Raw genomic sequence first — 19,946 nt, 5'->3', positions numbered from 1 at the left:
ATCATGCTTTGATTGCTAATTGTATTGGTGCAGTATTGTAACGTTTTATTTAAATATTTTATAATTATTTTGTTGGTTCCAAGAAGAATTACTTACGTTCAAAGGTAATAGGGATGGAGACTTAATTAATTTAAGATGTATAATACCCACACTTCATTGTTAAGTAATTAAAGTTGGCAAGTAGCTCATTTTGATGGTATTAAGTATATGCCAGGCCAATTGCCATTTAGATATATATTCCCAACTCTTCCTTAAGTAACATTATACACACGTTACATGTCATTATTGCCAAGCATCATCGCGCTGGCCCCCACGGGTCACGGCGTCGGAGGAGGACTGGACGCTTTCTCACTTTTCACAGGGAACAAATATAGCCCACACGATTTTTCATTCGCTACCTTCATATCAGAAAGACCGCCGTCTCCGCCGGGCGCCTCCCTGTAAAAGGGGGCCGGGCCAGCGCGTCGTCCCCATGTCAGACGCCAAAGATGCATCATCTTTACTCCCGCCGGCGGAAGCTCCTCCCCTTCCGCCGCCGCTCCCTCCGGCGTCCCTCTACAGGCAAAACACGTGGTCGCCGGACACGTTCCGCGACGAGGCTTGGCGGCGCCGGAAGGGCAACCACGGGATCCGCCTGAGGGAGCGCAGCAAGAGCGTCACCAACGAAGACCTCGATGAGCTCAAGGGGTGTATCGAGCTCGGCTTCGGTTTCGACTCGCCCACCATGGACAAACGCTTGTCCGACGCTTTTCCGGCGTATGATCTCTTCTACGCAGTCAATAAGCGCTACAACAACTCCGTTTCAAAGTCGCAATGTGTATCATCCAACCTCTCCGATTACGGCACTCCCTCCCCCTCCGGCAGCCCCCGCGCCATATTCGGCCCCGGTAATTTCCTCAATCCCCTACCCATTATTCTTGTTATCTTGTTGGCTAGGCCCTCTTGGAGCCGAGCTGAGTTCAGTATTCTATCATATGGCACTGTATCTTTAGTTATGAGTTTTGATATACTAGTAAGCGCTTGATCATGACAATTGGTATCAGTCTCGTGCAGAAGAGTTCAGTATTCTGTCATGGCGGCATGACACACCTTTACTTATGAATTTTAATATACTGATAAGCGCTTGATCATGACAATTGGTTTCGTGCAGAATCGAGTTTAGTATTCTGTCATGGCAGCATAGCCCACTGCTTTTTTAGTTATGAATCACTACTGGAAATTATGGAATTTCCGATCAGTAATCTTAAATCAAGTGGAAAGCTTTGTTCCGACCACTTTTTACTTTCTATCACTTTCAGGTGGTCGAAAATTTAATAATTTTCAGCTGTGAATTTTGATATACTAGTAAGCGCTCGATCATGACAATTGGTATCAGTCTCGTGCAATTGACTATTGTTGAACAATGGATGCAGGGGAAAATCCACAGGCGGTGAAGACAAGGCTGAGGCAATGGGCACAAGTGGTGGCCTATTCTGTGCGGCAATCTTCAGTTTGATGACCAATTGTAGAAGATGAATGATCATATATTATAATCAAAATCAGAGGCAGAACAACATTTGACGAAAAGTACTACGTAGTAGTATGCCGAGACATGATCCTTTCGAGTAACTGTCCGCCGCCGGAGAATATCTTAGGAATGTTTCATAGTTATTCCTTAAACCGGCGTCCTGTGATGGTGCTCTACACACGTCGTTGTAAAGCAATGGGGAACACAACTTAAAGGCTTTTCTTTGATCTGTTTCAATGGTGTCTTTTGAATTCTAATTTTGTTGGTGTTTGAATCTTAGGCATCTGTGTATCTTACTCTAACCACTACTGATGATTATGTCCATGGCTTTTGGTGGCTTTGCTTTGGCTTTTGTTTTCCGCTTTTCATCGTTTCTACTGGGTTTAAGGTAGTGCTAGCTGCTACATTCGGTTTCATGTCTGCACTTTGGTTAATGGGATATGAAAACGTCAAAAGTTGTTTCTTTAATTGATTGCATATGCCTTGCACCGCATGTCCTGTCTGTAGAAGGAAGGTAGTAAAAATTATGATAACTTAAAGTTGGTTTTGTTCTAAAAGTCTAAGCTGATTGTTTAGTTCAACATGCTCTTTATGTGTGTGACTTGATTACTTTTGGACTCCAAACACCACGTAAACCATAGTCGGCATGACTCTGATACCAAATTGAAACATGTGCTCCATCTCAATTAAAAATAAAAGTCTAAGCTGATAATGAAATTACACATTAATAATTATATGTTCAACAAAAATAATAAGATATTGTTTTCTCCCAAAGTATACAGGTTGACTTCCCATAGAGTACACTTTCATCAAAGGTATAATGTTTTTCAAAGGTCTTAAAGGGGTTGTATAACAAATTTATTGGTACAATAATTAGGTTCTAACAAAATACGGGTACTTTTCAATTTTTGAGGTTGAAATATTGGTCACCTATGGGGAGATAGGTTAAGTTTGCCACTACTGTTCTAAATATCACATCACTACCTACCATTTGTTAGGATGGATCTGGTCATCAAAGCTCGTAACTCTAATCGGCAAAAGACAACAAAGAGTTAAATTAGTTTAGGTTGTCTAAATCAAGCCAAATCATGAAAGTCAATAGACATCTTCCGAATTTCAAGGGAACTTTGCTACTATGAATATAGATCACCATGACTCCATGAGCTAGCTTGATGGATTAGATTTTCCATTTTCTAGTAAAACATGATGAAAATAAAATCGTACGGATTAACATATAATCTAACCTAGTAAAGAGGTAACTCCTCGGTTACGTGTTTCTTTCAACAATTTGAACGTACTTATGCAAGAAAGGAGTACGATGAGATTATACTCCTTGTTCGTAAAGCTTCACCACCATAGCGCTTGTTTAAACCATGAAGCAAAAGCAAAAGAAAACCTCAAAAATGGGTTTGAAATATCTTGTAGATGGGGTGCAAGAGAAGTCAAAAGAACAGTACTCCGTACTCTATAAAAAATCAAACATGATTTTCAAAGATATTGGGTTAGCATAGTAAGATATAATGTTTGTGGTTTTATGGCTATTGCAATCAAGAACCGTCAGCACAACCGTTCTGAATATTTGCTAGAGGTGGTAAGAGATCACTATATTGCTTTGAAGTATGAGAAATTATAAACCCATTACACTTTATTTTTCAGGGTTTATGTACATGTATGCTTCCCCCCAAATTAGGAAAGTAAATCCTTAAGATTTGCTAATTGATTACAAATTGATTGAATTCTAAACGTAGTAAGTGTTGAGCATATATTAATGTGCAATTCAACTATTAGCTTAGACTTTTAGTTGAGATGTAGTATATGTTTCAATTTATTATTGGAGCCATGTCAAAGATCATGGATTCATGCATGGGTTCAAATCAAAAAAAAAAAAACTACAGTCCACGTGTTGTTTGGAGCTCAAAAGTAATTGGCCCTCACATGTGAGGGGTGTCTTTTTAAACGTTATTAATCCGATGATCAAATTCACTAATCACTAATTAGATAATCGCTAACTGACATCATGGATCCACCACCTATGAGCTTTCCGTCTTTGTTGAGTGATTTGAGTCCCATCAACGTCGGACCCATGTGTTCATTTGCTTCCAGCTTTAAACCATTGACTCACTCGATGATGTTCATTGCTCTCTACCATAATGTCTTGATCACAAACTCGGCAACTCGAAAGGATATTAGGAAAGTTGCAGTCCGTCCACGGAACCTGTAGGCCTCATCAATAGAGATTCACACCAGCCAACACATTGTCCCATTGCATTATACTGAAGCTATGTAATGTAATATATAATGAATCTTATACTTTCTAATATGGCATGACAACATTTCATGGCTCTTTCTATGGGTCTTACATTGATTACTGATAAGAATTCTGGTTGATATATAAATTTTTTGTCAAACTTATACTTGTAATTTAGTTTAGAGTAAATACTCAAAATGGTCCCTCGACTATAGCTAAATTCACAAATTGGTCTTCGACTTTCAATTTCAACCAATTAAGTCCTTAACTTTGTAATTTTAACAAAATTTGATCCTCTGTCTATTTGACCGTTTCTTGACTGTGATTTTTGATGATATATATGTAATTTCATGGTCCATCATCAGTTTTTTAAGGTTCTGGTTGTATTTTCAGACCGCACTGTTACATTCGAATCCAGTGTCGAAAGCAATCTACCAAATCCGGTTGCCTTTCTTCATCGTCCCTTTGGATTCAATGTAGTTGAGTTCATACCAGAGCGAAGAAGACGACGTGTTTCCGAACCGGTGCAACGTCATCCTGGAGGCCTCCACATGCTCCGACGAGAGCTGAAAGTTTTTATGGAGATCGTCGATCACGGTCAACAAACGGTCAAATAGATGGAGGACCAAATCGTGTCAAAATTGCAAAGTTAAGGACTTAATTGGTTGAAATTAAAAGTCGATGACCAATTTGTGAATTTAGCTATAGTCGGGATCATTTTGGGTATTTACTCTTGAGTTTATATGATGTAGGTAGGGTCTAACTTTAGAGTTACTTTTTGGACTATCATAATACTTACAGATTAATATGATTAAATTCCTCTCTCTTTATATGATGTATTATATATATAAATATAAGGACAAAAAAATTATGTTAATTATGCACAAAGACATGTTTAGACCACTTAAGTGTCCAAGGGATGTTAAAGCCTTAAAGGTGGTGTGTATCATTCCTTCATTTGATTTTCACCTAACTTACCAATAATGCTACAACATCCAAATTAAATCACCTTACAAATGTTTCAGTGTACAACAACAATGTTTTATACGTGGAGATGCAACAACATTTGAGAATAAGAGGATTTTTTTTTAGGGATAATTTCATATTATCCTCTGGCTTTTAACGACTAGTTACAAAATACATGAAATAATAACAAACGTAAACTCCTTTCATATGTAAATGCCTTTAGGTTTAATAATTGGTTTCACTTTTTTATAGGTCCCAGCATCCACCTCAACGCCTACTATCTAACTCAAATTCAAAAATCCTTCTTCCCAAACGTTTAAGTTATTTACTCCGTAATTTTCAAGTTTTTTGTGGACCCATCAATTTATAAAAATTATATTATAATTATTTTTTATTTATTATCATTCTAAAGAAGTATTATAATTGTAATTATAATTATTACTATTTATATTAAAATTAAACATGTCAAAATTAAATTAAATTTGTAATTATAAAATTTCAATTCAAATAATATGGTATTAAAATTATATATATACTACATTTACATTGCATAAATTCAAAAAAAAAGTAGAAAAAAATTAAAATAAATAAATAAATAATAGCAACGACCATAAAACAAAAGTTCAGCATCCCATCAGTCAAAAATTACCCCATCAATTTTTAGCTCTACAAAATCCTCTATAGAGGCATGATGAGTTGCTCTTAATAAATAAATTTTTTTTTTTTGACTGAATGTGCACGAAATAAACTCTGTTCGTATGTAATAGTTTGTAATAATTTCATTACTGACAATCAAAAATGACTCTTAGATATAATAAAAACTAAACTAATTCATTGCAACACGTTTAATTTTTAGTTCATCAAACATTATTCATAAAATAAATTTAAAAATATACTTAGTGGTGTCTGGTAGTTTGTTACCCGCTGGGATTAGCATTTTAGTTGCACTTCTAATCTGGTGGGGCCAATAAATAAGATTTCTTGCACTTCTAATCTGGTGGGGCCAATAAATAAGATTTCTTGCACTTCTAATATGGTAGGGCCAATAAATAAGATTTCTTGTCTTTTTTTTTTTTTTTTTTTTTTTTTTTTTAAGTCAACCATTGGGTTGTATTTATAGATGAATCAAAATAGACTCAGGAGGGACATTGTCCCAGTACATCGGTACTGTATAATTAAAAGCAGCTGCTGCTAAAGTATGAGCTAAGGTATTTTGCGATCTAGAGATAAAATTAACCGAACAATAATCAAGCATATTTAAATAGGTTCTGCAGTCTACCAGGGCGTAACCAAGATAGGATCGTGCCTGGATAGTAGCTGACGACAAATAAGAGAGTAGTGTCTGACAATCTGTGAAGAGGTTAACTGATTGTTCCCCCCGGTTCTTGAGCCACGATAATACTTCTTTGCATGCCATAGCCTCCGCCATAAGTGGTGAGAAGCAACTTTGCGGAGGTGCACAAAAAGCTGATATATAATTGCCAGTGTGGGTGAACAACATTGCTCCAGCGGTGGCCGTCATGGTCGACGGGTGATATCCGGCATCGATGTGACACCGTCTTGGTTGGGGTAGATGGTCTTCGGCATGTTGCGGTGGCGGCTGTTGTTGCATCAACACGGCAGAGCTGGCCGGTACTGTAACATGCGGCAGTAGCGTGGGATGTTGGTGAGCAGCACTCGGTTGGTCGGCAGTGGCATGTAAACACTGCCATGCCTTCATAACGGCTAAGGCCGTGGCTAGGACTTTCTTGGGCATTGGTAGATAAGCATTCCACACCGCTTCATTCCGGGCCCTCCAAATATTGTATAATATTGCAGCTGCAAACAATATTGCATCAGAATCTAGAAGGCTAGATTGGCTCCATATGGCTTTTGCATAGTCACACAACACTAATGAGTGCATTATATCCTCATGCCTTAAACCACACATTGCACATGTCGGATCAATTTCCACCCTCTTTATAAGTAAGTTAGTAGTGGTGAGTAATATATTACTCATAGCTCTCCATAGGAACATTTTCCATTTTGGTGGTATCTTGAGGTGCCATAGGGTGTTCCATTTATCAAAACCCATGTTAGTATTATAGGTACCCACTATAAGCCTGTATCCATTCTTCACCGAGTAGCATCCATTAGGATCTCCATACCAATACCAATTATCCTCATAATCCGGGGAGATGGGGATCTTTAAGATTCTAGGTATATCATTTGGATGAAAAATATCTGCTAAAATGTGGGGATCCCATGACCCAGTTGTTTGGTCAATCAACCCTGCAACCTTAGCATCTGCTAATTGTAGTGGCATCTCAGTTTGGACCATAGGATCCAACTCATCCTGGAGCCAAGGATCCTTCCATATTGAAGTCGATTCACCATTCCCAATACGTCGTCGCACCCCACTGGTAATTAATTCTTTAGCAGCCATAATACTCCTCCAGCAGTAGCTAGGATTATTCCCTATACTTGCCTCAGAAAAAGATAATTTAGGGTAATACCTAGCTTTGTACACACGGGACACCAATGAGTCAGTATTTGTTAGGAAACGCCAAGCCTGTTTCCCCAACATAGCCAAATTAAATGCCTTCAGATCCTTGAAACCTAGGCCTCCATATTTCTTGGGTGCACACAATTTATCCCTTGCATTCCAATGAATACCCCTGTTAGTTCCTGATCCCCACCAATATCGATTCATTGTTCGTTCAATAGCCGCACAGACCGATACAGGCAATAGAAAAACACTCATTGAGAAAGTAGGCATTGCCTGGGTACACTTTTCAATAATACCTCTTTACCTGCCTGCGTTAAGAGTTTCTTATTCCACGAGCTGATTCTTTGCCTGATCTTATCCTCAATATATGCAAAAGCAGCCTTTTTATTCCTCCCTACAAAAGCCGGTAATCCCAGATATTTTCCAAAATTTGGAGCTTGGGCAACACCCAGGATCTGCGCCACCATCTCCCTATCCCCACTGCATGTGTTCTTGCTATAACAAATACTAGATTTATGGTAATTGACCATTTGTCCTGAGAAGGTTTCATACCTGGCCAAACAATTTTTAATCTCAACTGCCTCATATTGCTTAGCTTTAAAAAACAAAAGGCTGTCTTCTGCGAAGAATAAATGAGAAATCGGTGGTGCTCCTCGTGCCACTCTGCAGCCATGAATTAAACCATTATCCTGTGCCTGTTGAAGTAGTAGGGAAAGCCCTTCTGCACATATAATAAAAAGATATGGTGACAACAGATCGCCCTGCCTGAGACCACGTGTAGGCGTGACTGGGTCACTAGGAGAGCCATTTATCAAAAACCTATAAGACACTGTAGTCACGCATAACATAATTCGTTCCACCCATCTCTCATCAAATCCCAAAGCTTTTAACATCCCTTGTAGGAAAGGCCATTCCATTCGGTCATACGCCTTTGCCATATCTAACTTTAAAGCTCCCCAGCCAACCGTTCCACATTGTTTCCTGTTCAGAAAGTGGCCCACTTCCGCTGCTATCAAAATATTGTCAGTAATGAGCCTATCCGGTACTGAATATAACTTAAACCCTCAGATAGCTTAAATGAGATTACTGAATATAACTTAAACCTAACCACGTTTAAATTATTTAATTTATTATTAAGAAATAAAAATAAGAGATATTTTTATTCTCCTCTAGTCCTCTAGATAGAGTTGTCAAAACGAGTTAAACCTGTCAAGTTAAGTTGTCTAGCCCAGCAATAAAAGCGGGGCGACTTTGATTTTTGGAACCCGCCTAGTTTATATATTATTTATTAAGATTTATTATTTTAATTTATTAGTTATTATTGTGATTAACAAGAGTTGTCAAAACGAGTTAAACCTGTCAAGTTAAGTTGTCTAGCCCAGCAATAAAAGCAGGGCGACTTTGATTTTTGGAACCCGCCTAGTTTATATATATTATTTATTAAGATTTATTATTTTAATTTATTAGTTATTATTGTGATTAACAAAGTGAAAATGGTGAGTTTGGTCCCTGAGTTATAACCATAGTGACGACTCAGTCCCTGTGTTATTATCATATCCATTTTTAGTCCCTCGGTTAGAGAGAAGTGGCAAGTTTGGTCTCTGACGCTAATTGTGCGTTGACAAAGTTAAATCCAAGTGTAAAGAAGTAAATTCATTAATAAAACTTGTATGTAATATAACTTGTCCACCACCACCCCCCCCCCTTTTCCCCCTTTCGCAAACTTAGCCAAAATACTTTCTCCCCAAATCGACGAAAGCCCTAAGTTTCTTATGTAATCAGCGAAGAAACCCTACTCTACTTCCGTTTTTCTGAAAAATCAAATTTCAATATTTCAGTTATATTTAAAAAAAAAAAAAACTTAAATTTCAATTTTTTGACAAATACAAAAATTTACTCCATAACGTGGACAAGCTTGGTATCTTTTTCCTCGATTAGCATAACTCAATGGCATTCTAATGGGTAATAAATCATCACATTTACATAAAAAATCATCCCCAAAATTAGGAAAAGATGAAGTACTAAGAGATGACATCCTATAATTAATGACTAAAATAGTTCATCAATACGTGGAATATTGATTATTTATTTAAACATATAAAATAAAGAAACAACTTACCTGTGAATTTCGCAGTTTGAAAGTGGACAAATTTGAGATTTCGGAGCTTGGGGAAGAAAAAGACCTTCGATTGTAGGTATAAGAAGAAAAGAATGAGTGTTGCGTAATGGGTTTCAACATAAGAAGGGGATTATAATTTGAAAATCCTATTTTACCCCTCTATTATTAAATTATTTTTAAATTTTTCGTTAGCTGCAAATGAAATATTAACGTTGAGGACTAAACTCACCACTTCGCTCATAACTGATGGACTAAATTCGGATACTATCATAACGTAGGAACTGAGTCGAAACATGGTTATAACTTAGGAAATAAAGATACAAAATATTTCCTTTAACAAATGTTTTAATATTTATTTAAACTATCTAAATTATTTTAGATTGCATTTATTAACTTTTACTCAAATTCAATATTTTTAGAACTTGATAGGGATAGTTATGTTGTGCATCCGTATGCACCATGCATGGTGCATACGGATGCAAAAACGACGTCGTTTTATTAAAAACGCGCGTCTCCCCTTAAAAAAAAGTTTCAAGTTCGATTCCCAGCAACAGCATTATGTTGTTCATTCATTCTGGAATTTTAGTTCATAGATTATGGAATTATAGTTCATCGATTCTGGAATTGTAGTTCATCGATTATGAAATTTTTGTTCATAGATTATGGAATTTTAGTTCATTTATTCTGGAATTTTTAGTTCATAGATTAGATTCTGGAATTTTAGTTCATAGATTCTGGAATTATAGTTCATCGATTCTGGAATTATAATTCATATGTTGTTGCTGTGAATCGAACCTGAATTTTTTTTTTTTAAGGGGAGACGCGCGTTTTTAATAAAACGACGTTGTTTTTGCATAATTTGCCACTTGATAGCCCTTGTCATGGCCGGCGGGCTTAGGGTGGGATCTGTGGGCCTACCATTTTAGGCCCACAATACGGGTAGATTTTAAACTCCCGCTAACTAATAACTGTTATATCGTACACCAGGGTACACAATGTATTGTGCGCTTTAAGAATAAAAATTTTTTGTTTTGTATGTACATAATTGTATAGTAAAATACACATAAATTTTTAATATAATACATATAATCTAACACAATACATAATACACATGAACTCTTAATATAATATACATAAACTCTCAGCATAATATACATAAATTTTTAACATAATACAATAAATTCTCAAGACACTGTGCCCTGTTGCACGATATAATTTGCCGCTAAGTAAATGGGGGGCTTTGATGGGTCTAATTACCCGCAAATTTACATTGACGGTTCTACTTCTACATAGGATAATTTGCATTTGTTGAAGATTGGCATTAACATCATTTTGATAACGACGATAAAATAATCAAAATTATTAAATTTCAAGTCAAAATTTGTATATAAACGTGATTTTTTTTTTTTTTTGTCTTTTTTGTTTTATTAATCGTGGGAGGATTACTCTCAAATTGAATGCTTAGTTGTTGACCTTCCACTTGTAATGGTTTTATATTAAAAAAGAATGATTTCATGCACTTTGTTAGGTTATTTTCATCAGGTGTTTTCTATGAGTATCCATTTTTATTTTATTTTTACACAATTAACGTATATATGATTACTAAATTTTTATAATATTTAGTTGTTCCGATCAATTTGTAATATTTTTCTTTTAGAATAATTTAGAAAATATCGCAATCTATGTTCGACTAAACCCTACCTATGCCTCAATGTTGAAAGGGACCCTGGGTCATCTCTCTCTGTTTTTAAATATTTTTTTAATACCTAAGTAAATTTGAATCGATAATTTTGAATTTGTTATTTAATATTGTTCCAACTTGACCATCGCAAGAAACCGATGGTGTTTGAGCATTAATAATAATAATAAGTATAAGCATTTTAGATTTTATATTACCAAATATTAGAATTAAAATTTCTCGTAATTTGTTCATACAAATCAAACACTAGAATTTTTTAACTTTTTATATTATTCTTATATTATTCATCTCGCATGAAATTCCAATTATTTTTCCCTTATAATTATCTCCTTCTAACCAAACGTCCTATTATATTTTGATTGAACCCAATAAATTATTGGTTCGTATATTCTTAGTTATATTATATCATAATACAAGTTTGATATAAATATCGGATATTTGAAATTTCACATATATCAGACTTTAAATTAAAGTAAAAATTATTTATATATGTTTAATTCAAAATGAGTATATCCAAAAATATTTCAAATATTAGTTCAAAAAAAATTATTAATAGTATCTAAATTACATTTCATGTGAACCTAATATGTTATTAGTTCGAATATATTTTTAGTTATGTTATATACAGATACAAATTATTAATAGTATCTAACCTACATTTTATGTGAACTTAATATGTTATTAGTTCAGATATACTTTTAGTTATGTTATATACAAATACAAATTTAATTCGAATATCGAATATAAAAAGTTTACATAAAAATTTTATTTAAATCAAACATATCAAAAAGTATTTTAAATATAAAGTTTAAAAATCACTCAAAATTAAATATGTTAATCTAAAAAGTAATAATAAGAAAGAACAATTTCATTAAATAAATTCGTCATAGTTTCTGAATTCTTCACTTTTAAAAGGAAAATACTACATGTACTCTTATTCTATACTCTGAACTTATACTTTTATACTTAAAATATTGATATAGACACTTTTATAAGGATTCACATGAAAAATGGCCAATCAAATCCCATCACGTCAAAAAAATAAATTTAAGGGAGTAAAATTTAAGAACACATGAAATAGATCCCTTTTGAAATGCAAAAATCGAAAGTCAAAGTGGGACATTCCACAGATTTGTAGTCTTTGTCACGCCAAATGCGTTAAATGTGGAACTGGGATGTTCCGTGGTTAATGGTGGGCCCAACCTCGTACGACAACTGGGTAAAGTATCGACGACGGCTACGTTAGATGCGTAGAAAACCAAGAAACCATGTCACCTCCTCTTCTTTCTCAACATTTCTAGAAGCTTAATAATTTCCCCTCTTATCTTCTTTCTATATATTCTGCTTCTCAAAGATCGCCGCCGGATTGTCTAGAACAATACTTTGTCTACTTTCAGAGTTGCAGACATTTCGGAGGAGGAGTTATGATCGTGTTGTTGCGGGGAAATAGCGGCGGCGAGGAACAAGAGGCGGCGGCGAATTAATTAATGGAAGAAGCTACGATCACCGTCGTCCGTTCTTGCGTTTTCATCTTCGGATTTTACTGCTGGGGCTGGGAATTCCTCACCGCTCTCCTTCTCTTCCGCAGCTCTTTCTAAATCCTTAATTCTCCTATAAATTTTCTGGGTAGCGCTAGAGTGTTTTTTTTTTTTTTTTTTTTTTTTGGGTTCCACTTCAGATTCCGCCTTGCGGTTTAAGTCGCCGGAGAATAGAATGTCGCAGAGGACTGTTCCGGCGCCGTTTCTGACGAAGACTTTCCAACTGGTAGACGACCCGACCACCGACGACGTGGTGTCGTGGAACGACGGCGGCGACACCTTTGTGGTCTGGAAAACGGCGGAATTCGCCAAGGATTTGCTGCCGAATTACTTCAAGCACAACAACTTTTCCAGCTTTGTCCGGCAGCTCAACACCTATGTAAGTCCACATATATTTTTCTCAACAAATTCTTAATCTTTGCTAATGAATAATCATATATGCATTAGTTACAGTATTAATGTATTATTATGACTCTGGCATCATCAATACACAACAACCTGTCTACTGAGAATAATAATAATAATAATCTTGTAATGAATCCAAACAAGTTGCCTTTTGTTTAAAGACAATTGATTGTTTTAGGTGTGAACATTGACTGTTTGATAGCAATTTTGGTCACATGCTGAAGATAATTCTACTCAAATGGTCAATCAGAGTGGTTGAAGAAGCCATCATTTTTATGCCATTTTGTATATCATTACTAGAGAAATCACCCATTTCTTTGGATTACGACGGAAACCCGTAACTACTACTTGGACAGTATGTACCGGTAAACTCAATCCCTGTGACCCTAATAGGCAGAAGACTATAAGGAGGTAAATCAACCGGCTCGAACTAAAAAGGCTAATAAGCTGCTTGCACAAGCAATAAGCTGCTTGCACAAGCAGTCAGCTTTTAACTTTGTGGTTACCAAGTTAACAACTTGGATCGTATCAATGCCAGACTCAATTCCTGTATTTCCCCCACCAACCATCCTTCTAGGTTTCATTGTATACTAAAATGACAACATGTGAACTGCAGTAGGCAGTAGTCAATTTAAGACACTTTGGATTCATGTAGGTTAGCTGGTTAGGTGAACAAAATCAAAGTTGTGGAAATTTAGCGATGTGAGAACACATACAAGAATCTCCCAACCTGTTTAGGCGCTCCGATTTCTGTTTCAAGAAAATTCTTTGTCAATACTTGAGAATTATGGGCTTGACTGCATGAAAGCAATTTCTTTTTTTTCCCAATAATACGGCTTTTAGTTCCTATGGGGGTGTTTGGCAATTAGCTTTAGCTGATAGTTGATTGTGTTAGTTGTTTTGATCAGCTGATAGTATTAGTTGGTTATAGAAAGGTGTTTGATTATAAAAAGAGATGAACTCTAACCAGATGACCATATATCGTGTTCTGACAGGGCTTCCGAAAGATTGTGCCAGACAAATGGGAGTTCGCGAATGAGAATTTCAAGAGAGGTCAGAAAGAGCTTCTCACAGAAATCCGACGGAGGAAAACTGTGGCGTCTGCACCCGTCACTGGAAAATGCAACTCCTCGTCACCCGAGAACTCTAGCGACGAACCTAGCTCGAGTTCCACCTCGTCATCGAACACGAAGAACCCCAGATCAGGGAAGCCACAGTTGGAGGATTTGACAGATGAGAATGAGAAGTTGAAGAGAGACAACGAGGTGCTGAGCTCCGAGCTCGCGCAGACCAAGAAGCAATGCGACGAGCTCGTGGCTTTCCTGACTCAGTACGTTAAGGTCGCCCCCGATGAGATCAACCGCATCATGACCCAAGGAACTCGGTCCAGCCACAGCGGTTTTGATGGTTCATCAGCTGATTTAAACTCAAATGACAGCCAGGACAGCGACAACGAACATGGCGAGAGTTTGAAGTTATTCGGGGTGCTGCTGAAAGAGAAGAAGAGAAAGCGGAGCTTCAGTGGAAACATCGAATTTCCCAGTGCTCATAGGAAAAACGCACCATGGATGAAAATCTCTTCAGCACCTGGAGACACCAGCAAGGTCTGTAACTGATAGAATAAAATAAAGCTGTTTTGCAACAAGTTTGTAGTTCGAAACATGAATCTTTTCGCAATGTTGTTTAATGCTATACTATTCGAGGATGTGCATTAGATAAATATTGCATTGTCATTTTAGCTAGGTAAAGTAGTATAAGATTGCTTATAACTGATCGACTTAAATTACCAGAAATGTTTGATTTGATCTCTATAGTTCAATTAATTCCCATTATAGATCAAAGTGGAATCAAATTTAATTTAAGGTCGGCGGCTATGCCAAAACAAGGTTAATGTTAGGCATTAAAACACGATACTATATATACCTGGAATCATGAAAACTGTCCACAAGTTATTTCCTTAGTTGCAAAGCCAACGGTTTCTGGTACGAGAACTCAACCTCAAACCAACCAGAGGGAAAGATTATATTCTCGTATTTGACGCATTATCTGACGACATTCTTGAAAAACAGGGATAGATCAGAATCCTGTTCAAAGTGGATCCATCGTGCAGGAATAAGAATAATACTTACTAAAGTGGAGAATTTCAGTTCTGGGTTGCATTATTCTACCGCGTTTCAAACCTTACATATATGATATATGAGAGCATCAACCCCATATCGGCATAACAGTAAGAGAGAGAGAAATTAAAGAGAGAGAGAGTATCTTGATATAATAATGTCGGGTTTCCTCAACTTCCGCGGTAGTTTCTCAAGAAAGTCGTCTTCGCCGGCGGCGGCGGCGGTTAAGGAAAGGCCGAAAAAGACGGCGACATCCACGCAGGTTTTCCAACCAAACATGGACGACATGAGAAAGGTGTTCAGCAGGTACGACACCAACGGGGACGGGAGAATCTCTATGGAGGAGTTCAAGCTGGCGATGCAGGTGATCGGCGGCGGCGGCACGGAGGCGGCCGGGGCGTTCGAGGCGGCGGACTCCGACGGAGACGGCTACATAGACTTCCAGGAGTTCATCGCCGTCCACAACCTGGGAGGGGGGATCAGCAAAGCTGACATCAAGAACGCATTCACGGTGTTCGACTTGGACGGGAACGGAAAAATCAGCGCCGAGGAACTGTTGCAGGTGCTGCGGAGGATGGGAGAGAGGTGTAACTTGGATTCTTGCCGGAAAATGGTGAAGGGTGTCGATTCCGACGGCGATGGACTGATTGATATCAAGGAATTTACGAAGATGATGACGGCCGCCGGCACCACCAAACGTTTCTAATTTATTTGTTACGAGGATGTTTTGTGTTTATGCAGACAAACTTCAACAACTAAGGGAGATGGTTTACTTGTTTCCAGTCAATCTCGATGGAACAATAATTGAAGTTAACATGCAGATTGGTTTAATTTAGCCGTAACGTTTTCCTATTTAAAAATTGTTAGGGTACGAGAGTATGTGATTTGAACTTGTTAGTATAGAGAACTAGAGAAGAACCACAATTTCGATCAAGTGCGCTTGTACCCAAGCTCAATTTTAGCATAAAGTATTTGATACTATATGACAATTGAACACCTTGTGATTTTTTTTTTAAATATTATATGAAAATATTTATATATTTTGAATATAATTGACATTGAGATTACAAGTTTATACGTTACACGTTTGAAAAGGTATAAGAGTAGTTTCTTTTGAAATTTTTTGTTGGTTTTTGTGGGAAAGAAAAAAAATCATACATTAGTTTTTGACAAATGAAAAGCATGATTTTTCATTTGACTTTTTCTCTTACAAATCAAGGATCTTTGTGGCACCCGATCAAAAGCCAAATGAAGCATTCTCCAGCACGGTCACTGTCAATCTTTTCGAACCCCAACCCTAAGGGTCTCCCACATCCCACTAAACATGAACTACAGAGGCTAGACCTTTACTTACTGCGCACAAGGAGTCCCCTCACTTTGAGTGGTAGCTCCGTCATTCTTCCAACTTTTCACTTCTATGACCAGTTGAGCTGTCCATGCGGGTAAAATTTGCTACTCATGCTCTAAGTGATGTTTGACTTACCACTTTGTAAACTTTTTAAACAATGGGTGCAAATCCTTCAGTTCCATAATAAAAGATTTGTTTACTTTTCATTAACACACTTTTATTTCCTAGTTATTCTACTTTCAATTTTTACATTGTTTTGTAATGATTTGATGGGTGGGGACGAGGACGCTGTCCTCATCCTCGTCCCTTGTTCGTCAAGAAAAGCTTGGGGGCCACAAGGCAACAAGAAGGGTTTGATGACACGCAATCAGATGAGTGTGGTGGGTGACACTGAATTTGTTCCTCAGTCTTAGTAGGGTTCTTGTGCTCGACTCGATCAATAGAAAATTTCAGAACACAATTTCTTATTTTTAGATGGAGTAATTATTAGGATGAAATTTGGTTTCCATGTATAGCTTACAACATTCAATGTTCGTCCTTGTATATAAACCATAGAAAAGGGATTTTAAAGGGTTTAATTTGAGATCCTAGTGATTCAATTTAGTTACCTTCTTCGTTTTTTGAGTATTCTTAATTACTTGTTTTTTAAGTGTTCATATTATTCCACATTTGATTGCTAAGTCATAAATCAATAAATTTTTCATTGTGGACGATAAATTCATCGTCTGAATTAATAAGTATTTGGTTCCAATTTAAATGAATTAAAGTGTAGAAGTCAAAGCAATGCCAAAGCCAGGCCTATGTAGGCCACAACATTTGCATCCATCTATATCTCTACATACTACAATTCAATGATATCATTATTATGAAATATGTCTCAATTCTCTTCTCTGAATCATTCTGATTCTCTTATCATAGCTACAACCATTGACGACAACTACCTCTGATCTTGACAAATCCAATAATGTCACCTCTAGCTAGCTAGCTACCTATTATACCTAACATTATTATTGATTTATTGCTTCTTAATTTATGTCTTCTAATTATCTTTCACCAACACAACAAGTTGGCTTCATTTGGCGACATGAATATCCCCACACACAAGGATGGGAGCTGATCTGATCAGCCACTCTCAATTTCGTTTTCCTGCATTATATATACACCATAGAGCGATGGAGACATGTGCTCCAATAGTAATATCTTTAATATTTGATTGGTCGTATGTAATTACAGTACCAACGATTTTGTATCTTTTGAGTAGTACAGTGTAATAAAATTAATTAAACAAAATGATGTTTTTGGTCCTCTAACTATAAAGTTTTTTTTTTTTTTTTTTGAAGAACCTAACTATAAAGGTTTTAATGGACTCAATCCTGCAATTATATATTTCTCAAGGCTAAACTTGCATTGTAAATTTATCTCAATTTTATATTTCCCAATATAGAGATCATACTATTGAGAAAAGCATTTCAGTTTTTCAAAATTTTTTGTAACTTCAACTCATATAATTTTTTCTTTAAAGATCGACGAGGAGAGGGGACCCCAAATGAAAGATGCTAGCTGATTTTCTTCGCTTTACGAGCACTTCTGATCTAGCACGCACTTTGCCATTATTGAAAATAGCCCCTTCAATCCCAGGGAAAGGACATTAACTTCCATGCACTCGATCAGCCCATTGATGAGCACTCAACACCTAAGGTTGCAAGGATATCAACAACCTTACATAACTGTGAGTAGCGACTACCCAAAGGTGCACTCTCGGTAAAATTTATCTTGTTACCCTAGATGGTAAAAAATTTACAATAAGATAAATTAGTCTAAGTTGTTTATATGTAATCGGCTCAAACCAATAACTAGTTGAACTTACGCATCTCATTTCTCCTCAATGCATGCATGGATAAGAGAAATGTGTGAGGGAATGAGAAAACTAAAAATGAACCATGAGAAAATAAGTTTTGAAATTGAAACTAGCTGTTACTAAAGGATGAGGGGGCCGGGGAAAAGACTATTACCACAAAAACTATATATATTTATAGAAAAAAAAAACAAAAAATAATAAAAAAATGGAAGCACTTAAGCTTCCCCTATGTGGTAAATAGTTTAATTTAAACCAAGCCTATTTGTATTTACTATAATATATATTTGTTGAGCTGCAATTTCTTGTAATCTCTGAGTCCATATAATATATTAATATTTGTTAGCTTCTTTTGGGAAGTTATTGACAATTATTAATTGTCATTACAGAATGAGATATGGGTAGAGGTTGGAGCAGCAATGTTTGGGCTGAAGTTGGAGAGAAGAAATTGTTTGGGCAAAAGTTGAAGGGTAGAAGTTGGTAGAGATGCTCTTTGGGTAGAGGTTGATGAGAGGAGATTGAGAAATCAATTTGGTTTTTTGAAATCCCTTTTTGGCAGCAACTATAAAAGGAGGCCAAATTCATTGTTTCTTATCACCACTTCTACACACTATACTACATTCATTCTTTTTTGGATTTGGGCTGGTGCTCATTCGGCAGTAGTGCAGAAAGGAGAGAAACACAACCATTTTCTCTCTTCTTTTTATCCTTGGTACATTTTATCGTGAGTTTTGCCTAAGCTCTTGGGTGCTTTCTTCATCAAATATTTGTAGAGGTCAGTTTGTTTGTTTCAAACATCGTTTTGCGTATTCGGGTAATATTTGTATTCTTTTCACCTTGTTTGTGGTGGTTGAATATTTTGAGTATGAGATACTATTTATTTTAGCCTGTGAACGTGATAGAATGTATTTGGCCTAGAGTTGTTATATTTGATGATTTTTGGATGTTTGGCTCGTGGAGTAGTAAAAAATTTTGTACCCAAAATTTATTATAGTGAAATATTTTGTTGGTGGTGGTCCGTGATTTTGGGATTTTCCACGTTAATAGTGTGTCTCTTGTGTTACATTTATTTTGAACTATTGTGAATTATCTCGTATTTATGCATCATTTCAGGTCTGTGATTTTCATTGTCACAGGAAGTGAGATTTTTTCCCAACAAATCGATTATACCCTTAGAATTGGAGATCTAAAGTGGCATTTTTACTAATGGTTGTTGAAATTTTACTAGCGGAGTGAGCGTATTTATGGGTCTAAGGTAAAATGATGCAGAAACTACTGTTGCATGCATGATGGTGCCGAGCTAGAAAAGGCAAAGAAAATTGAAGTGACATATTTGACTTGTTTCCCTAAACGCCATAGAACAGCAAACAGGGTTGCCAGATAATATACACTCAACGTTGAATGCCAAACCAACAAGTGCCGACAAACAGCTATCTCCTCAATCTGCATGCAGCCATTCACTCAATCCCCGACATATATTTTCATATATCCTACTTCTCAACTTCTTCTACATACATTAAATCGTCGATTAAAGTTGTTTCACTGATGGGGAGATGTGGGAGTACATTTTGTGTAACACTGGGTATTTACCCAACTATAAATACAAACATCTGCTGACGGGTTGGAATAGTGGCAGTGGGTCCCCTTAGAATATAT

The 19,946-nt window shown here is 36.6% G+C and overlaps 4 protein-coding genes across 5 annotated transcripts; 3 read left to right on the top strand and 1 right to left on the bottom strand.

Annotated features, from left to right (window-relative positions):
- Positions 1-264: 264 nt before the first annotated feature.
- On the top strand, positions 265-1,975 carry LOC109180423. Its single transcript, XM_019329981.1, has 2 exons — positions 265-887; positions 1,413-1,975. Exons 1-2 carry the CDS (start codon positions 473-475, stop codon positions 1,493-1,495), a joined length of 498 nt encoding a protein of 165 aa, XP_019185526.1. The 5' UTR covers positions 265-472; the 3' UTR covers positions 1,496-1,975.
- LOC109180242 lies at positions 1,823-8,147 on the bottom strand. Its single transcript, XM_019329730.1, has 3 exons — positions 7,514-8,147; positions 6,001-7,388; positions 1,823-2,008 (listed from the first exon to the last, which is right to left on the bottom strand). Exons 1-3 carry the CDS (start codon positions 8,145-8,147, stop codon positions 1,823-1,825), a joined length of 2,208 nt encoding a protein of 735 aa, XP_019185275.1.
- Positions 2,051-14,712, top strand: LOC109180420 (heat shock factor protein HSF24-like). Of its 2 annotated transcripts, XM_019329976.1 has the most exons (4): positions 2,051-2,055; positions 2,945-2,948; positions 12,726-12,944; positions 13,966-14,712. In XM_019329976.1, the coding sequence occupies exons 3-4, from the start codon at positions 12,741-12,743 to the stop codon at positions 14,584-14,586; spliced, it is 825 nt and encodes a 274-aa protein (XP_019185521.1). In that variant the 5' UTR covers positions 2,051-2,055; positions 2,945-2,948; positions 12,726-12,740; the 3' UTR covers positions 14,587-14,712. The 2 variants fall into 2 exon arrangements, with proteins under 2 accessions (XP_019185521.1, XP_019185520.1); XM_019329975.1 differs by lacking the exons at positions 2,051-2,055; positions 2,945-2,948 and having other exon boundaries at positions 12,398-12,944.
- A 478-nt stretch (positions 14,713-15,190) lies between these two features.
- LOC109180421 (calmodulin-like protein 1) lies at positions 15,191-15,874 on the top strand. The gene has a single exon (XM_019329977.1). The coding sequence runs from the start codon at positions 15,245-15,247 to the stop codon at positions 15,791-15,793; it is 549 nt and encodes a 182-aa protein (XP_019185522.1). The 5' UTR covers positions 15,191-15,244; the 3' UTR covers positions 15,794-15,874.
- Positions 15,875-19,946: the final 4,072 nt, after the last annotated feature.

This window comes from Ipomoea nil, unplaced genomic scaffold, assembly GCF_001879475.1.
Source record: "Ipomoea nil cultivar Tokyo-kokei standard unplaced genomic scaffold, Asagao_1.1 scaffold1026, whole genome shotgun sequence".
NCBI classification, from domain to species: domain Eukaryota; kingdom Viridiplantae; phylum Streptophyta; class Magnoliopsida; order Solanales; family Convolvulaceae; genus Ipomoea; species Ipomoea nil.
Note: the sequence above shows the minus strand (reverse complement) of the source record. Positions and strands in the feature narration are given on the sequence as shown.

What these genes read in the sequence shown, in the direction of transcription:
- LOC109180423 (XM_019329981.1), top strand. Translation starts at nt 473, where the DNA reads ATGTCAGACGCCAAAGATGCATCATCTTTACTCCCGCCGGCGGAAGCT. An exon ending in CCGCGCCATATTCGGCCCCG is followed by an intron (nt 888 to 1,412) that starts GTAATTTCCTCA and finishes CAATGGATGCAG; the next exon opens with GGGAAAATCCACAGGCGGTG.
- LOC109180420 (XM_019329976.1), top strand. Translation starts at nt 12,741, where the DNA reads ATGTCGCAGAGGACTGTTCCGGCGCCGTTTCTGACGAAGACTTTCCAA. An exon ending in TCCGGCAGCTCAACACCTAT is followed by an intron (nt 12,945 to 13,965) that starts GTAAGTCCACAT and finishes GTGTTCTGACAG; the next exon opens with GGCTTCCGAAAGATTGTGCC.
- LOC109180242 (XM_019329730.1), bottom strand. Translation starts at nt 8,147, where the DNA reads ATGGCAAAGGCGTATGACCGAATGGAATGGCCTTTCCTACAAGGGATG. An exon ending in GAAACTCTTAACGCAGGCAG is followed by an intron (nt 7,389 to 7,513) that starts GTAAAGAGGTAT and finishes GGTGGGGATCAG; the next exon opens with GAACTAACAGGGGTATTCAT. An exon ending in CCTATCTTGGTTACGCCCTG is followed by an intron (nt 2,009 to 6,000) that starts GTAGACTGCAGA and finishes TTCCTTCTACAG; the next exon opens with ACAGGACATGCGGTGCAAGG.
- LOC109180421 (XM_019329977.1), top strand. Translation starts at nt 15,245, where the DNA reads ATGTCGGGTTTCCTCAACTTCCGCGGTAGTTTCTCAAGAAAGTCGTCT.